The sequence below is a fragment of the Macaca fascicularis genome, chromosome X, assembly GCF_037993035.2.
Source record: "Macaca fascicularis isolate 582-1 chromosome X, T2T-MFA8v1.1".
Classification (NCBI taxonomy): domain Eukaryota; kingdom Metazoa; phylum Chordata; class Mammalia; order Primates; family Cercopithecidae; genus Macaca; species Macaca fascicularis.
The window spans coordinates 124,943,320-124,960,455 of record NC_088395.1 but is presented as its reverse complement, the minus strand read 5'-3'; the positions used below and the strand labels follow the sequence as shown (position 1 = coordinate 124,960,455).

Sequence of the window (17,136 nt, the reverse complement as noted above, 5' to 3'; positions counted from 1 at the left end):
TAACTCACCTTCTGAAATCATTTTTACTATATACAGGTAGCACATCAGGAGGCTTCTGATTTCATACTGATCCAGGCGGTTATACTGGGATACACTACTCCTTGTAGAACTCTGTCGGGTCTATAAGGACAGGATGTTTGTGAAATAGTATCTGTACCACAATTTTCCACAGCCTTTAACTCAGTAACTCTTTTTTTTATCATTAGATCAGTTTGGGAAAATTCTAAACATAAATCTAAATTTTATATCACAACTTGAAGGTGAATGGGCTGAATCTTTCTTTCCTAGTAATAGCTAGTAATATCACTAGAAATTACCTTGGGGTCTTCACAAAGATATAGCCATGAATACTGTGTGTGTTTCATTCTCATATGCCATGTGTTTTAGCGGTAAAATTTTAAAATAATCGGCCGGGCGCGGTGGCTCAAGCCTGTAATCCCAGCACTTTGGGAGGCCGAGACGGGCGAATCATGAGTTCAGGAGATCGAGACCATCCTGGCTAACACGGTGAAACCCCGTCTCTACTAAAATACAAAAAAAATTAGCCGGGCGAGGTGGCGGGCGCCTGTACTCCCAGCTACTCGGGAGGCTGAGGCAGGAGAATGGCGTGAACCCGGGAGGCGGGGCTTGCAGTGAGCTGAGATCCGGCCACTGCACTCCAGCCTGGGCAACAGAGCCAGACTCCGTCTCAAAAAAAAAAATAAAAAAAATAAAAAAAAAATAAAATAATCATGGCTATTTAAGGAAAGATAACTTTTACATGGAGTGAAAGCATAAGAAACATCTTAAACTTTTTCATTTGAATCTCTCCTTAGAGTTTATTAAAATCCAACATCAAAATCATACATTAGAAAATCTATCTTAAGAGCTAATAGAAGCCAGGCATGGTAACCCACACCTGTAGACCCAGTGCTTTGGGAAGCTCAGGTGGGAGGATCACTTGAGGCCAGGAGTTTAAGACCAGTCTGGGCAATACAGCAAAACTTGTTTCTACAAAAAAAAAAAAAAAAAAAAAAAGCTGGGCTGTGGTGGTGCATGCCTGTAGTCCTAGCTACTCGGGAGGGTGAGTTAGGAAGACTGCTTGAGCCCAGGAGTTCAAGGCTGCAGTGAGCACACTGATCTGTCACTGCATTCCAGCCTGGGTGACTAAGCAAGACCTTATTTCTAAAAAATATAAATAAATAAATAAAATGGGCTAATTATATTATGGTAATTACACTTAGGAGTACCCAGTAATACTTCAAAATTAGCACCTCTACAAAGTACTGATGTGTTCCTCTTATTTAATGACTTTTAAAAAAAATCAGAAATTAAGCATGACAAGATCTGACTTATTTGGGGATTTATATGAATAGAATAACAATAATCTCCTTACAAAATTGCAGTTGTTAAAAACTAATACTTTCAGTTGAGCTAAACTGGGGATGCACCATTGACTAAGGTGGAATTTACTAAGAAAGAACTTTTACTTGGAGCAAACAGACTGAGGTTCTGATTGCTTGCCTAGCTGCTATGTGACTACTAGCAAGTCATTCAACCTCTCTGACCTTTATTTGCCTTAGCTATGACAGTACCTGTTGTCACAATTTCTAAATGGTGTAAAAGAGAAACATTTGTGAGTAAATTACTGTTTACCCAAAGGCTCAAGGAACCAGTGGAAGTATAGTTCACTGGCTCTCAAGGGTAACAATACCCAACCAACAGCATCAACATCACCTGGGAACTTAGAAATACATGTTAGCAGGCCCTATTCCAGATGTATTGAATCTCACCCTGGGGTGAGGCCCAGACATCTATTTTTTTAAGCCCTTCAAGTGATCCTGATGCACGCTAAGAGCACCGTGATATAGGAGAAAAAGCGCTCATATTAGAAAATCTAGGTTTGAGTATGGTCCTGCCATAGCTGGTTGTTCTAAGTCATAATCCCAGTTTTCATTTGTAAATTGAGAGTTGGAATTTTTTATTTATAGACCCTTCTAATATAATTTTATACGATTCAATGATTTTACATCACATGGCAAAACTTTACTGGTCTAAAATGAGGTCTCTCTGTCTTAAGGCAGTCACATCTCAAACTTTAATGGTAGGCGTGAAACAACTTGATAGAAGAGTTGGGAGGATATATTCTGATTAAGTGATGCTGGGACCCTAAGATTATCAGTTTCGGGACCTATATTTTTTCCTCCAAAATTAATATCATTACTCTATTACAAAAGAATGAATGACTGCATTAATCCTGCCAGGATGTGCTTTGTTTTAAATAACAAGGCACATTAGATATTTTAAACTTGAATTTCCCCTCACTAAAATAGCGTACTAGGGTTAAAGGAGATATTCAGAGTTGGAACACTTGAGGATGAATGCCTCATTCTCCATAAATAGTTTAAGACACTGAAGTAGCAGCTGCCAGTATAGGAAGATACTGCTAAAATATCTAAGAATTATGGGATGCTTTTTGCAGAGCCAGGATGGACTACAGGAGAGTAGAGATGCTCACATTTATATTATTAAAAAAAAGTTGCAGCCTAATGTGTCACTAGGGTTATCCTATATATTTAAGTTCTTACATTTTCACCAGTGTTGCCCTGATCTGGAAATCCTGTTGCTCCTTCTGGGATGAGGGAACCTCTTGAATCTTCTCTCTTCATTCCATGTCCATTTTGAAAAGACCCATAAGCTGGAAAAAAAAAGTCAAGTCTTTGTTGGCAAGAGGAGGAACTGTCAGAAATATTTTTAAAAAATAAGTATTGAACTAATTTAAGTAGAGACATTAATATAGGGAATAGATCTTGGACATCTAAAATGTGAAGTTTATTATATGAAAACACCATAAGAAACCATGTAAAAGTGAAGCAACTTTTCACCTTTCAAAACACTTTAGCACGTACAAAACGACAAGAAATTCCTTGGAAGCCATAAAATAAAGCCACACAATTTAAAAGACAATTTTATAGACAAGGAAACTTGAGCCCAGAGAAGGGAGGTATCTGGCTTAAAACTGGTGACAGATAAAGAAACCAGTATTTTTCTCATTATCCTCTATTTTGTCAGCATGCCAAGCTATGTTCTAAATAAGCTTAGACAAGGAAACCTTGGCAAATAAATTTGACTGCAAATATGAGTCAGATTTTAATTAAACTTTAGTAGAAATCAAGCTACGTATGGTCTTTATTATGAAATATATCAAAAATACTAAGAAGTAGAGGGTACATTTCTAAACACCCATGCAATGTATCATCTCCAAACGGTTTAATTACCGGTGTCTTTGTCAGTGCTCAGACTCCCTCTATTGGCAGGTGAAGTAAAGCCACATGGAAACTCATCTCTGGATGTCTGTAATGAATATGATACCTGTGTCATTTAAACACATTCGTATATAGGATAAGAAACCTGAATTAACAGAACAAAATGTTACACTGATTTTAAACAAAGCTCACTGTGAAAGTCTAAATCAGATACTAGTAATTAGTATTTAGGTGACTCTTTAAAGAAAAAAAAAAGCTACTAGCATACTGTTTTAACCATGACCTCTAGCCAAGTGACATAAATTCTAGATAGCCGCAACTGGTACAGTCTTTTTTGTTTTTGTTTTTTGAGACAGGGTCTTGCTGTGTAGTCCAGGCTGGAGTGCAGTGGCGTGATCATAGTTCACTATAGCCTCAACCTCCTGGGCTCAAGCGACCCTCTCACTTCAGCCTCCAGATTAGCTAGGACTGCAGGCATACACCACCACACCCAGCTAATTTTTGCATTTTTTTTAGAGATGGGGCTTTGCTATGTTGCCTAGATTGGTCTAAAACTCCTGGACTCAAGTGATCCTCCTGCCTCGGCCTCCCAAAGTGCTGGGATTACAGGCATGCACCACGGCGCCCAGCCTGGTAAAGTCTCAACATCATTCAGTTCTCCTCCTTAGAACCAGGGCAACGCTAGAAGAAGGTGTGTGACCAGAAGCCCTAAGGAAACTTGAGCAGCAAAGAGTACAGAGAAGTGAAATATTTCCAAATAATGCTGTCAGATATATGTGGAGGGAGCATAAGCATGAGATACTGTATTTGTAAAGCGAGACCAGCCTGACGTTCAGGTAGGTGTAGTATACACATTCAGCCAGTTGACATGACTGGGAGTCACGAGCGAGCAAGCCACTAGAAAAGTTTAAAAGCAGCGTCCTCAGGAACGCAGGGCAGGCATGACAAATTGGCTGTAGCATTTCCTAGGGGGAATTTGCAGGGGAAGCTGTAAATGATGCAGTTTAACCTGCTATCCAACAATATGACATGGCCAGCCAAAGTGCACAGGTCATCTTGGGCCATATAGAACATGGATGGGGGCAGAAGTTAACAGTTCCACTGGGCAGACTATAAAGTGTATAATTTGGACACTGTATTTTAATAGGGTTACTGGTAAACTGGAGCACATTCAGAAAAGGGGTGACCAAGAAAGCAAAGGGTTTTGGGGACCGGGCACGGTGGCTCATGCCTATAATTCCAGCACTTTGGGAGGCTGAGGCAGGCAGATCACTTGAGGTCAGGATTTCAAGACCAGACTGGCCAACATGGTGAAACCCCATCTCTACTAAAAGTACAAAAAAAATTAGCTGGGCGTGGTGGCACATACCTGTAATCCCAGCTACTCAGGAGGCTGAGCAGGAGAATCACTTGAACCCAGGAGGCAGAGATTGCAGTGAGCTGAGATTGTGCCACTGCACTGCAGTCTGGGTGACAGAGTAAGACTCTGTCTCAAAAAAAAGAAAAAGAAAAAGAAAAAGAAAAAAAAAGTAAAGGATTTGGAATGACAGATTAGTGGAGATATTTAGCTTGGAGAAAAATTTAGAAGGCACATGTGGAAAGGGTACATTTGGAGATGGGAACAGATGTGTTTCATGTGTCTCTAGAAGACAAAAGTAAGACCAGTGGATAGGAAACCTTTTAGGTCTAATGTGAGAAGGAATGTTTAAATTATTACAATGGCAAAAGGTTGTTTTGCCAAATAGGAGACTGATCACCTCCAAAGTTCCTTCCAATTCTTAAAATTCTAAGGGGAGCAAAAAAAGCACAGACCAATTGTGATAAACTAAGAGTCTCACCAAGAAGTGCTGAAGGAGACTACTAAGGGAAAGGAGAAGCAAAGGAATAAGGAATACAGTTGAGTCCCCAGTGCCTAATATCTTGGAAGTAGAGAATCTTTTGTTCAGTTTAAGTTGAATAAATGTATGAAGCCATACAACAGAAAATGTTTAGAACAAAACACAGGGTTCAAAGGATTTGTGGTGTTCTCTTGGACTTTGTTATCCAAAGTGCAATCCTAGGACCAGAAGCAGTCAAAAGCTTGTTAGAAATGCATGCTCTCAAGTCCCACCCCAAGCCTATTGAATTAGAATCTGTTGGCTGGGCGTGGTGCCTCATGCCTGTAATCCCAGCACTTTGGGAGGCCGTGGTGGGTGGATCGCCTGAGGTCAGGAGTTCCAGACCAGCCTGGCTAACATGGTGAAACCCCATCTCTACTAAATATACAAAAAAATTAGCCAGGCATGGTGGCGGGCACCTGTAGTCCCACCTATTCAGGAGGCTGAGGCAGGAGAATCCCTTGAACCCAGGAGGTGGAGGCTGCAGTGAGCCGAGATCACGCTACTGCACTCCAACCTGGGTGACAGAGCGAGACTCTGTCTTGAAAAAAAAAAAAATCTGTTTTAACAAATTCCCCAGGTGATTCATATGCACATTAAAGTTTGCAAAGCACTGTATTAGGAAAAACAGTGTACATGGAGTAAAAAATGAACTCTTGGCTGGGCACAGTGGCTCATGCCTGTAATCCCAGCACTTCAGGGGGCTGAGGCGGTAGGATTCTTTGAGCTTAGGAGTTTGAGACCAGCCTGGGCTGCACAGTGAGACCTTGTCTCTGCTAAAAATTTAAAACATTAGCTGGGCGTGGTGGCGTATGCCTTTAGTCCCAGCTACTCGGGAGGCCAAAGCAGGAGGATCACTTGAGCACAGGAGTTTGAGACTACAGTGAACTATGATTGTGCCACTACACTCCAGCCTGGGTGATAGAGCGAGACTCTGGCTTAAAAAAACAAACCAAAAAAAGTGAACTCTTAAGGTTGAGATCATATAGCATATGACCCTAATTCCAAATGCATTCAATAAAACAGGATAAAACTCCAACAGAAACACGTTACTACTTACAGAATTAGGCATGGCTGCACAAGAATACAAGGTATCTCGACCTGCTAATCGCTGTATATTTTCCAAAAGTAGTCCAACAAAGGGAAGGTACAATTGTGCTATTTTGGCTTGTTGGTTCTGAAAAAATAATTATTGAAAGCTTAATAGGTATATAATATGTATATATTACAAATAAATGGAGTTGGCTTCATATATCAACTTAAAGACTAAAAAGTAGGCTAACATCCATAACAAATTACTGAAGCATGAGTCTATTTATACGAAAACTAATTACCACAGAACTTTGTTGGCATTTGGATTTATCCATGATACAGAGTCAAATTACATCCCTCAAGCATAACTACATGAAGTAAAAGGTTTTTGTAAAAAATAGAAGTTGGTATAGAAAGCAGATGATATTAGTCCTGTTTTTCAGCTCCAGTGAGGATTGAGCTTCATGAGAGCAGGGACAGTGTCTGTCTTTTTTTTTTTTTTTTTTTTGAGACGGAGTCTCGCTCTGCCGCCCAGGCTGGAGTGCAGTGGCCGGATCTCAGCTCACTGCAAGCTCCGCCTCCCGGGTTTACGCCATTCTCCTGCCTCAGCCTCCCGAGTAGCTGGGACTACAGGCGCCCGCCACCTCGCCCGGCTAGTTTTTTGTATTTTTTTAGTAGAGACGGGGTTTCACCGTGTTAGCCAGGATGGTCTCGATCTCCTGACCTCGTGATCCGCCCGTCTCGGCCTCCCAAAGTGCTGGGATTACAGGCTTGAGCCACCGCGCCCGGCCAGTGTCTGTCTTGTTCACTGCTTCATCCCCAGTACCTGGGCACATAGCAGATGGTCAATACATATTAGCTGAAGGAATGAATGAGTAAGTGGAAGAAGTGAAAAAATGGTAAGTTACTGTATTCATTCAAGAAACATTTTTTGCTTCCATTAAAGCTATAATTACAATAATACGAACTTAGTCCCCTAAGTCAATTATAAGACTTGGGAGATTGATATATTTGTAAATATGTAAATAAAACTGACCACCAGGACTCTTAATTAATGTGGTACCTCTTATACAAATTTATTTATTGCTTTCCTCAGCTTATGGACATTCCTCGCCAGATACGTATATACACTCAAATCAGAGAAAATAGTAGCTGTGGTGGCACAAGAGTTGCCCTCCATCTTTCATGACTTCAGGTTTTTCTGGAGAATTAGATAAGGCCCTCTAGGGCAAAATGGTCAACATGTAGAATATAGAAGATTACTGGTCTCTTACTATTGTTTAGTTTGCATTTACTATTGAGGTTGAACAATTTTTCATGTGTTAATTGGCCATTTGCACTTCATTTGTGAATTTCAAAAACCCTTCTTAACAGACTTTCTTCCAACATAGTACCCCATCAGTAATAGTCTCTACCACCAGAAGATTCTGATTTACCAGGTCTGGACTGGTCCAGATGATGCTGATGTGTTTCAGAACCACTAACCTAGTCCAACTTCCTGCTGAAGGCAGGAATGAATGGCCCTTACATGTATCCTTGACAAACAGTTTTTTAAACTTCTTTAAAACTCCAGCCCTTTCATGGGTTCTATTAGAAAGGTCCTTTATCTGAAATACACTCCTCATAAGTTCTACCTCCTAGGTATAGCTCTGCCCTTTGGAGTACAAGAAAAAGTCTACTTCTACTTTTGCATGGCAACCCTTTAAATATGTGAATATAGTTACCACGAATCATCTTAACTCATTCTTTTTTTTTTATTTTTTATTTTTTGAGACTGAGTCTTACTCTGTCAGCTAGGCTGGAGTGCAGAGGCACAATCTCAGCTCACTGCAACCTCCGCCTCCTGGGTTCAAGAGATTCCCCTGCCTCAGCCTCCCAAGTAGCTGGGATTACAGGTACCCACCATCACGCCTGGCTAATTTTGTATTTTTAGTAGAAACAGGGTTTTACTATGTTGGCCAGGCTGGTCTCGAACTCCCAACCTCAGGTGATCTGCCCTCCTCAGCCTCCCAAAGTGCTGGAATTACAGGAGTGAGCCACCGCGCCCGGCCTTTTAACTCTCATTACTTTCCTTTGTTCCATGGCTTTGGTGTCAAGATTTTTCACTTAGTGATTACCCTTTTTTTTTGGTGGTTTTCTAATTTTTCAATGTCCCAAGTTGAGATTTAAAAGGCAGTATAGCTAGTGGCTGACAGCACAGATTTTGCAGTTAGAGACATGCACAAAACCCAGTTCTCCCATTACTAGCTACTTGATTACAATCAAGTCATTTAACTATAGTTTTCTCTTTGGTAAAATGGGGGTAATAATAATGATGTCAATTAATGTGAGATATTTAAAATAGTGCTTGGCATATAGTGAGCCCTTAATAAATTTTAGCTGCTATTATTAATATTATGGCTTCTAAATAGGAGTCCATTTTAGTTCTGATAGTGAGTGATCTCTAGGGGAAGAGAAATTACAACTCTCTCAGGGAAGCAGGAACACAGGAAAACATAAAGTCATTGCCAAATATGTTAAAAATTTCGCCTGCACAACAAATAGAATATAACCGAAGAATCTATTAATAGAAGACTAGTTAGATAAATAAAATAAAGTATATCCATATGATAAAATACTATGCAGCTACTTTTTAAAATGCAGTAGATCTAACCTTCAGGCTGTACTTTTAAATGAAAAAAGAAAAATGTATAATGGTTTCTGTTATATTTTATACATATATATCATATAGGCTTGTGCTTGTGTAAAATAGAAGTATAAATAAACTTATAAGAGTAGTTGCTTCTGGAAAGATGAATTGGTGAGTGGAGGTAAGGAATGGGAGACAGGCATTTTGATTTTTGTTTTTCACCATGCATATGGATTACTTTTTCAAAAAAGGTAAAAAGATTTGCCCACAGCCCAACTAGAAGTAGAATCTGCAATTCTCTTGGGTATCAACATTACTTGTAGTGGGTACAAGAACTATACAGGCCCCAGGGTAAATGTTAGATATTGAACATTCTTGTTCTGAAAAGGAAAAATGTCTCATGGTAATCATAACAAGAGACATTGCTGGCTGGGCATGGTGACTCACACTTGTAATCCCAGCACTTTGGGAGGCCAAAGCAGGCGATCACGAGGTCAGGAGATTAAGACCATCCTGGCCATCATGGTGAAACCCCATCTCTACTAAAAATACAAAAAATTAGCCAGGTGTAGCGGTGCACACCTGTAACCCCAGCTACTCGGGAGGCTGAGGCAGGAGAACTACTGGAACCCGGGAGGCGGAGGCTGCAGTGAGCTGAGATCATGCTACTGCACTCCAGCTTGGGCTACAGAGCGAGACTCCGTCACAAAAAAAAAAGAGAGAGAGAGAGATTGCTAAATAGTTTATGAGTAACACATAACAGGGACCAAAATTTCCTAAGAGCAGGGGCTTAGGAGTGGCAATTGGCTGGAAAGGGTGGGAGTGATTAGGGAGTTGAGTCTCGAAGTAGGCTTTTCATAGGAAACATTCTTTTCCTTTTTTTTTTTTTTTTTGGTGTATTACTTTGGGGTCCCTTTAGAGAACTGATGGAAAATATGGGGGCTTAAGGCTCCCTCCAATCCCTCACCTTGGTGTCATCATTAATAGGAAACATGCTCTACTTGGATGTATTTGATAAATGAACTCTTACCCAGGCTGTCTGGAAACTGCACAAAACAGACAAAGGACCTTTTATTATCCTCATCCAATAATCTGGAATTGAAGCTTTGGTTAACCAAGCCCATGAAGTAAACAAACTTCTCATGGAGAAAACTCTATCGTCATTTAATGCCTGTATGAAGCCTCTGAACAAAGAGGAAAGAGCTTCAGAAGTCACTGAAGGAGTAGTAAGGCTTGGCATTTCAATCTTTCCTATAGTTTAAAACCTCAAACGCTCAGAGTGTCTAACTTATTTACAGGTAACAATACCTGCGTGTGTATACATACAGCTCTAAGAATTTAAAAAGTAAGTTAAAAGTGTCCAAATTTGTGATGTAAAATATTTAATTCCGCCTCTAGGTGGTGAGAATCCCACTGGCAAAATCCAGTTTTCTTTCACTTTCATGTGAAGAGGCAGTGGAGAAACATACAACTTTCTGCTTCAGAGAGGGGAAGTTCATTTTGTACTTTTCCAGTGAATCATTTAAAATCATGGCTAAAGACATTTTCCTCCACATGGCATAAGATCCTTTTCCCCACTCCTAGGCGTAAGCAAGTAGTTAGCCAGAACTCAGCGATAATGCATTTTTAAAGGCTTGACCAAGCTTGATTGGACTGGAGGACTTTTAAGATATATTTTTATTTGGATATATCATACCAGCTAATTTGTGTGAAGTCAATATCAACATTCACAAAAAGTGAAAATGGCATATAACTGAGTCAACTACACTAAGTGGAGGTATGTTATAATGTGTCAAAAACAAAGCAAACTGCAGTAAGCAATGAATTACATCTTAAAGCTAAGAAGTTTAAATCTACTTTAGGATACAATCACATAAAGAAAACTAGCAAGATTTACATGTATGAAAATCACTGTAATTAAAGGAATATGAGTAGATGTCACTGGCAGGCATTTTCTGTTTAAAAAGGACAAATGGGAATACTGTAGAAAAAGAATAAAAGCTCCAAGTCAGCCTTCCAAAATGACTATGATGATAAATGACATCATAATTTTATTTATATTGGAATGTAAAAAGAAAAGGATAAATTATTTATTATGAAACAATATTATGCTTCCTAGAGTGAGTTATGATACCGTGGAAGTAAATTAGAGTCTTCTAAATCCATACAGTTTGCACTCTACTTTTCCAAGCCAACAGGATTTAATATCAGTAAGATTTCAATATATATGTTAAAAGTACAGTAAATAGGCCAGGCATGATGGCTCACGCCTGTAATCCAGCACTTTGGGAGGCTGACTGGGGCGGATCATGAGGTCAGGAAATGAGGACCATCCTGGCCAACATAGTGAAACCCCATCTCTACTAAAAATACAAAAATTAGCCAGGCATGGCGGCGTGCACCTGTAGTCCCAGCTACTTAGGAGGCTGAGGCAGGAGAATTGCTTGAACCTGGGAGGCAGAGGTTGCAGTGAGCCGAGATCATACCACTGCACTCCAGCCTGGGGGACAGAGCGAGACTCCGTCTCAAAAAAAAAAAAAAAAAAAATTAGTGCAGTAAATAGAAACTGCAGCTGTGACCGTTACTCATAGAAAACAGTGTAATGTATGTAAAACTTACAGCCACACCCACAGCTATTTATAGTAACACCATCACATTAACATTTTTTTCAGTAAGAAGAAAACTTATTACATATTTTACATGATACATATTTAAAGATATATTAAAGCATATATTTTATAGAATAATTTTTAAACATTCTTAGTTGATATAATAATCATGAAGCAGTTATGTTATTCTTTAAGTATGATTTGAGAAAATAGTGTATTTCTTTAATAGTTAACTAAACTATATATATATGTATTTTTTTTTTTTTTTTGAGACAGAGTTTCACTCTTGTCACCCAGGCTGGAGTGCAGTGGCACGATCTCAGCTCACTGCAACCTCCGCCTCCTGCCTCCCCAGTTCAAGTGCTTCTCCTGCCTCAGCCTCCCAAGTAACTAAGACTACAGGTGTGTGCCACCACGCCCAGCAAATTTTTGTATTTTTAGTAGAGATGAGGTTTCACCATGTTACCCAGGCTGGTCTCAAACTCCTGGCCTCAAGCGATCCACCCACCTCAGCCTCCCAAAGTGCTGGGATTACAGGCGTGAGCCACGCTCCCAGTCCTAAATGGTATTTTTAAAAACCTAATGATTTGAGGCTGGGCACAAGAATCGCTTGAACCTGGGAGGCAGAGGTTGCAGTGAGCCGAGATCATCCCACTGCACTCCAGCCTGGGTGACAGAGTGAGACTCTGTCTCCCCCCAAAAAAAAAAAAAAAAACCTTGTGATTTGAAGCAAAAATAAATTTTCCTCAATGCTTATATAATGTTCCTTGCTAAAAAAGCTTCATCTTCTATAAAAAATCATAGTAGAACTTTACCAGTGTGATACTGATGACTGCATGGATATCCTTACCTTGTGCTGGTATCTTGTGTCAAATGCATGTTTTATCAAAAGATTCTTTATGACAGAGATAGCTGTATATCTGATCTCATAATTGTCCTGAAGAGCAATGGAAGTTTCCCTCAGAAGTAGACCAACCAGGAAGTGATGCTTGCAATACTCATCTGATAAACTGTATTCAAGATTTGAATCTGCAGTACAATGAAATTTAAAACCCATTTATGAAAATATTCAAAAAATGATTATAATTAAAATACTGTATTATTTAATAATATGTGATCATGCTAGCAAGAGCTATAATTTTTATTATGAATGATTCTGAGCAGTTCTTTTATCATCTAGAATAAGCATGCAAAATTTACAAGACAGGAGCACTCATATTTTGGGCTAGACGATAACTTTAATGATCATTTCAGTCAGGAAGAAAGTCCCTAGATTTTTTTTTTCCCTGCATTCTTTTGAACTCATAGAAATCTTATGATAGAACCTACAATAAGATAATTATATATTTTGCAACGTTTTAACAGATTTCTTTATAGCTGAAGAGATTTTGTCACAACTATACATTTGAAAAATTCTATACAATAATGCTTGACTTACTTATCCATTTATACTTATAAAGTGGGAAAAGACAAACTAAACAACTGAATAGTCTGACAGTATTGACTGTTTCAGTAAATATTATATATTGGGCTGAAAATATACATGGGACATAAGAACAATAAGGAAAACAGTCTCATTCCATTCCAATCCATCATCACTCAAAAACAAATAATTTATATCAGAAAATAATCACTTCGAACTATGTCTTTCCCTTCTTTTAAGATCCTCAGTCTATTTTATTTATTTATTTATTTATTTGAGATGGAGTCTCACTCTGTTGCCCAGGCTGGAGCTCAGTGGCACAATCTCAGCTCACTACAACCTCTGCCTCCCGGGTTCAAGCAATTCTCCTGCCTCAGCCTCTGAAGTAGCTGTGACTATAGATGAGCACCACCACGCCCAACTAATTTTTTTTTGTATTTTTAGTAGGGACGGGGTTTCACCATGTTGGCCAGAATGGTCTCGAACTCCTGAGCTCAGGTGATCTCTCTGCCTTGGCCTCCTGAAGTGCTGGGATTACAGGAATGAGCCACTGTGCCTGGCCTAGATCCTCAGTCTATTTTAAATCTCAGATGTTAATATCATGGTTGGGACTTGCTTTATAAGTACTTATAGGGGATTGTGATCAGGTTTAGTAATTTGTTTGTTTGTTTGTGACAGTCTATCTCTGTCACCCAGGCTGGAGTGCAGTGGCGCGATCTCGGCTCACTGCAACCTCTGCCTCCCAGGTTTAAGCAATTCTCCTGCCTCAGCCTCCTGAGTAGTTGGGACTACAGGCATGTGCCACCATGCCCGGCTAATTTTTTGTATTTTTAGTAGAGACGAGGTTTCACCATATTGGCCAGGCTGGTCTCTAACTCCTGACCTTGTGATCCACCCGCCTTGGCCTCCCAAAGTGCTGGGATTACAGACATTTGCCACCGCGCCCAGCCAAGTTTAGTAATTTCTATGGAAGATTTCTACTATCTTTATTTCCTCTCCAGTACTATTTAATTAGATAGGCCATGAAGCCGAAGAATATGTTTTCTATTTCTCTTTTGGCCTGTTCAGCACTTAATATAATGCTTTATATTCAGCTGGGACTTAATAAATGCTGCGAGTAGTCCAATTTAATCCTAAATCCTGATGATCTGTCCACGCCTTCTTTTTCCTGACTTCCTCATAGTTACAAATAAATATTGGGTGAAGTATATGAGCTACACATGCTCAGATTCAAGTAAGGGGGTAGTTGAATAGAAGTACTATGGTTTAAAAATATTTTTTCTCCATTTTCACTGGCTATAATTCCATCACTAAAACCACCACTCAGCAAATACTTCTACACAGACCAAGGCAGATTATTTTCTTCCTGCATTGGTCATGCTTTTTTGTGAATCCCTATCACCTTCTACGCATAAGGGCCAGGACTAACAAAGGTGGCTTTATGTGAGTAGATTTTACAAATGGTAATCAATTTGTTACTTTGGTGATTTGAATAAATCCAATCAGGTGGTTTCATCTACACCTGCAGAATTCTGGCCAAGATATCATTAAACAGCATCTAAGAGACAGAGGAAAGCCTGAGAGAGGTCACACACACACACCCACATCACACACACACACACACACACACACACACACACACACACACACACAAGTAACTTCCAGTTCCCCATTCATGACCTCTATGCTGGCTTGCAGCAGGAACTTGTGTTTTGAAGGAAGATGTTTTAAAGTTGATTTCTCTAGCAACACTCAATTTTATTTTAAAACTAAACAAACACACTGCCTCCTAGATTTTCTGGGCACTTGGCTAGGGAGGATTTGAAAAGCAAACAAAGCCCCCATCCATCTTAGCAATTCATCAAATCAATTGTTTTCTAAAACAGCAAGCTAATTTAGAGTGAACCGAGTTAAACCTACCTACTGAAGTCAAACGGTCCACCGCAAATGAAAAAAAATCTAATTAATATATGAAAAGAAAAGGGACAAATAAAAAACATAGTAACATAAGAATAGTGCTATACAACAAAGCATTCAATAAAACTAGCAATGGAGATAACTGAAGGCATTTCATAAATTTAGCACAAACATGTTACTGTTTTACTCTACCTTTACATTTTTTGATGCTTTGAGGAGAAATGCATTTACATGCCTTTTTCTTAATTTAGTCTTATACAAGATCCCAAACACTACTACAGAAAGTAATTTCACTTGTATCTGACATCTGTGTTTAAGCAGCAATCTATTAACACACCTGATTTCTTCACACTATGAATATTATTACTGATATTATGAAGGAAATGCAGAAAAACATTAAAGGACTTCAGATAGTAACAATTCTGAATTTACCTTCACGTTGACTGGTTCAACTAGAAAACATTATACTACACTAGCGCTAGCAAAACATGGAAAAAAACAAACTCAAATGATGGAAAATGCAAATACATGCCTTGAACCCGCTGCAGTTTAGGTTTTGCAAATGCCATTGGCAAGTTCAGAGGAATGTAATGTTCGTGATTGCAAATTGTTTGCAGAAATTCAAACTTGTATTCAGCCAGAACCTAAATGGAAAGAAATGATACATTAGCTCATATTTAGTAGGCATTTGCTATTTTAAGAATTTAATACAGCGCATTATTTTTCACAACAGAAGTGCTTAGTATTCTAAGCATACCTTGAGATGCGACCTGTGCAGGAAAGAGTTAACATAGCAGGTCCAAGACTGCTATCCTTTAAAAGGCCTGCTTGTTGGCTGGCATCTAAAAAATGAAATTTTGAAATGTTCCCTACATGATAAGTTGCGCCTTCTGTGTCAGCCTGCTTAGACTGTTTGTACAAACAATGTGATTTATAGTGAACACCTGCTTTGCTTTCCTTTCTGAGAGTCTGGAATTTTGACCAGCCTCCAACACATAATCAGCCCTCAATAAAACCCCTCAACTCTTGAGTTTTAAACAGGCCTTCCTTGAACAGGAATATTGCACACTTACAAGTGCATTTTCACTGCTAGAAGGAGGCTGTGCTCTGTGAGACCCTTCACAGGAGGGAAAGAGTTCAGAAAGGCTGCGTGTGGATTGCTACCCACCCCATTTGATGTCTTTTCCTTTCCCGATTCAGCTGAGTATCCTCATCATATCACGCTCATGAATCTTAGCCATCAATACAGCTATATGTTGAGTCTGTGAATCCTTAGAATGAGCTATTGAACATATGGGGGGTCCTGGGGACCCCAAAACACAGTCCAGTATTCCTTGCTTTTAAGTATGTCTATACTCCAAGTACCTAAATAAAAACAGCAGTTCCTAATCCCCTAGAAGAGAATAAATGTCACTTTTGGTCTTATGCTCAGATGTCTGACATCCACTACGATCATGTCCTCATAACTTACCTTAGGATCTTTGGGACTGAATCCAGATATATAGTCATTTATTAAATTGAAAATAAATCCTCTATCCATTAGTGTCAAACAGCGCTGTAGGAACCAAAACAAAACTAAGGGTTAGTTACACAATTCTAAAAGTCTAAATTTAAAAAATGTAAAGTTTTAAAAATTCAAAATTGGTTCCACACAAAAAGAAAGACATTTTTGTTTTTATAGATAACTGTCTGAGCTTCAGGTGACCTTAAAGAAAAAGATAAAGGTCAAGTGGCATCACTGGAATCGGGACTGAAGGGCCTCAATTATACAGTTTTCAGAATAAGATGTATATATAGCCACACACACAAATACACATTTATCTATACATATACACACATACATACACAGACACACATACATATCTGTAATCTATTCAGCTACACTTCCTCATTTTGGTCAACTCCCAAAGCCCAAGTGAGTTGACCTCATTTTGGTCAACTCCCACTTCCGAAGGGAAGTGTAAGGTAGTCTGTTAGCTGATGAAAGTGAGACTTGCCTATGTAAATATTAATAATTCAGACCAAAAGGGTTTTTGTGTTCAGTGAAGTCAAGGCCTAAAACCTCCCTTCTCTGTGACAGCCCTAAGTTATTCATATTTGCCTGCTGTCATTCTCCTAGTTAAGGCTCTCACTACCTTGCAACTGAAAAACTGTAGTTAACCTCCTCAGTCTTCATGTCTCTCATGTCTCCATCCATCTGCTTCCAGATTAACCTCTAAGTCCCAGCCCTAATCGTGTCATTTTCCTGCCCCAAAGCTTCCAATAGTTCCCTATCGTCTCTAATATAATTTCAAACTCCTTAGCTTGGCATTCAAGAACACTCACAATCTTGTCCCAACTTACTTGTCCAGCTTCATTTGCCAACAGATCTCATTGACTTCCTTTGACTGTGTCTCAAAACATA

The 17,136-nt window shown here is 39.2% G+C and overlaps 1 protein-coding gene across 4 annotated transcripts in view; it reads right to left on the bottom strand.

The window, feature by feature from the left end:
* Positions 1-17,136, bottom strand: part of DOCK11 (dedicator of cytokinesis 11) — a 190,581-nt gene that overhangs the window by 55,389 nt on the left and 118,056 nt on the right. For 3 of the 4 annotated variants that reach the window (XM_005594441.5, XM_074029891.1, XM_045383910.3), the window contains 8 exons: positions 16,204-16,287; positions 15,265-15,376; positions 14,736-14,774; positions 12,243-12,421; positions 6,183-6,299; positions 3,258-3,333; positions 2,568-2,677; positions 9-120 (listed from right to left, as the gene is read on the bottom strand). In XM_005594441.5, the coding sequence (XP_005594498.3) occupies positions 9-120; positions 2,568-2,677; positions 3,258-3,333; positions 6,183-6,299; positions 12,243-12,421; positions 14,736-14,774; positions 15,265-15,376; positions 16,204-16,287 (829 nt within the window). The remainder of the gene's footprint in view (positions 1-8; positions 121-2,567; positions 2,678-3,257; positions 3,334-6,182; positions 6,300-12,242; positions 12,422-14,735; positions 14,775-15,264; positions 15,377-16,203; positions 16,288-17,136) is intronic. The other variant, XM_005594442.5, reaches the window with a different exon arrangement.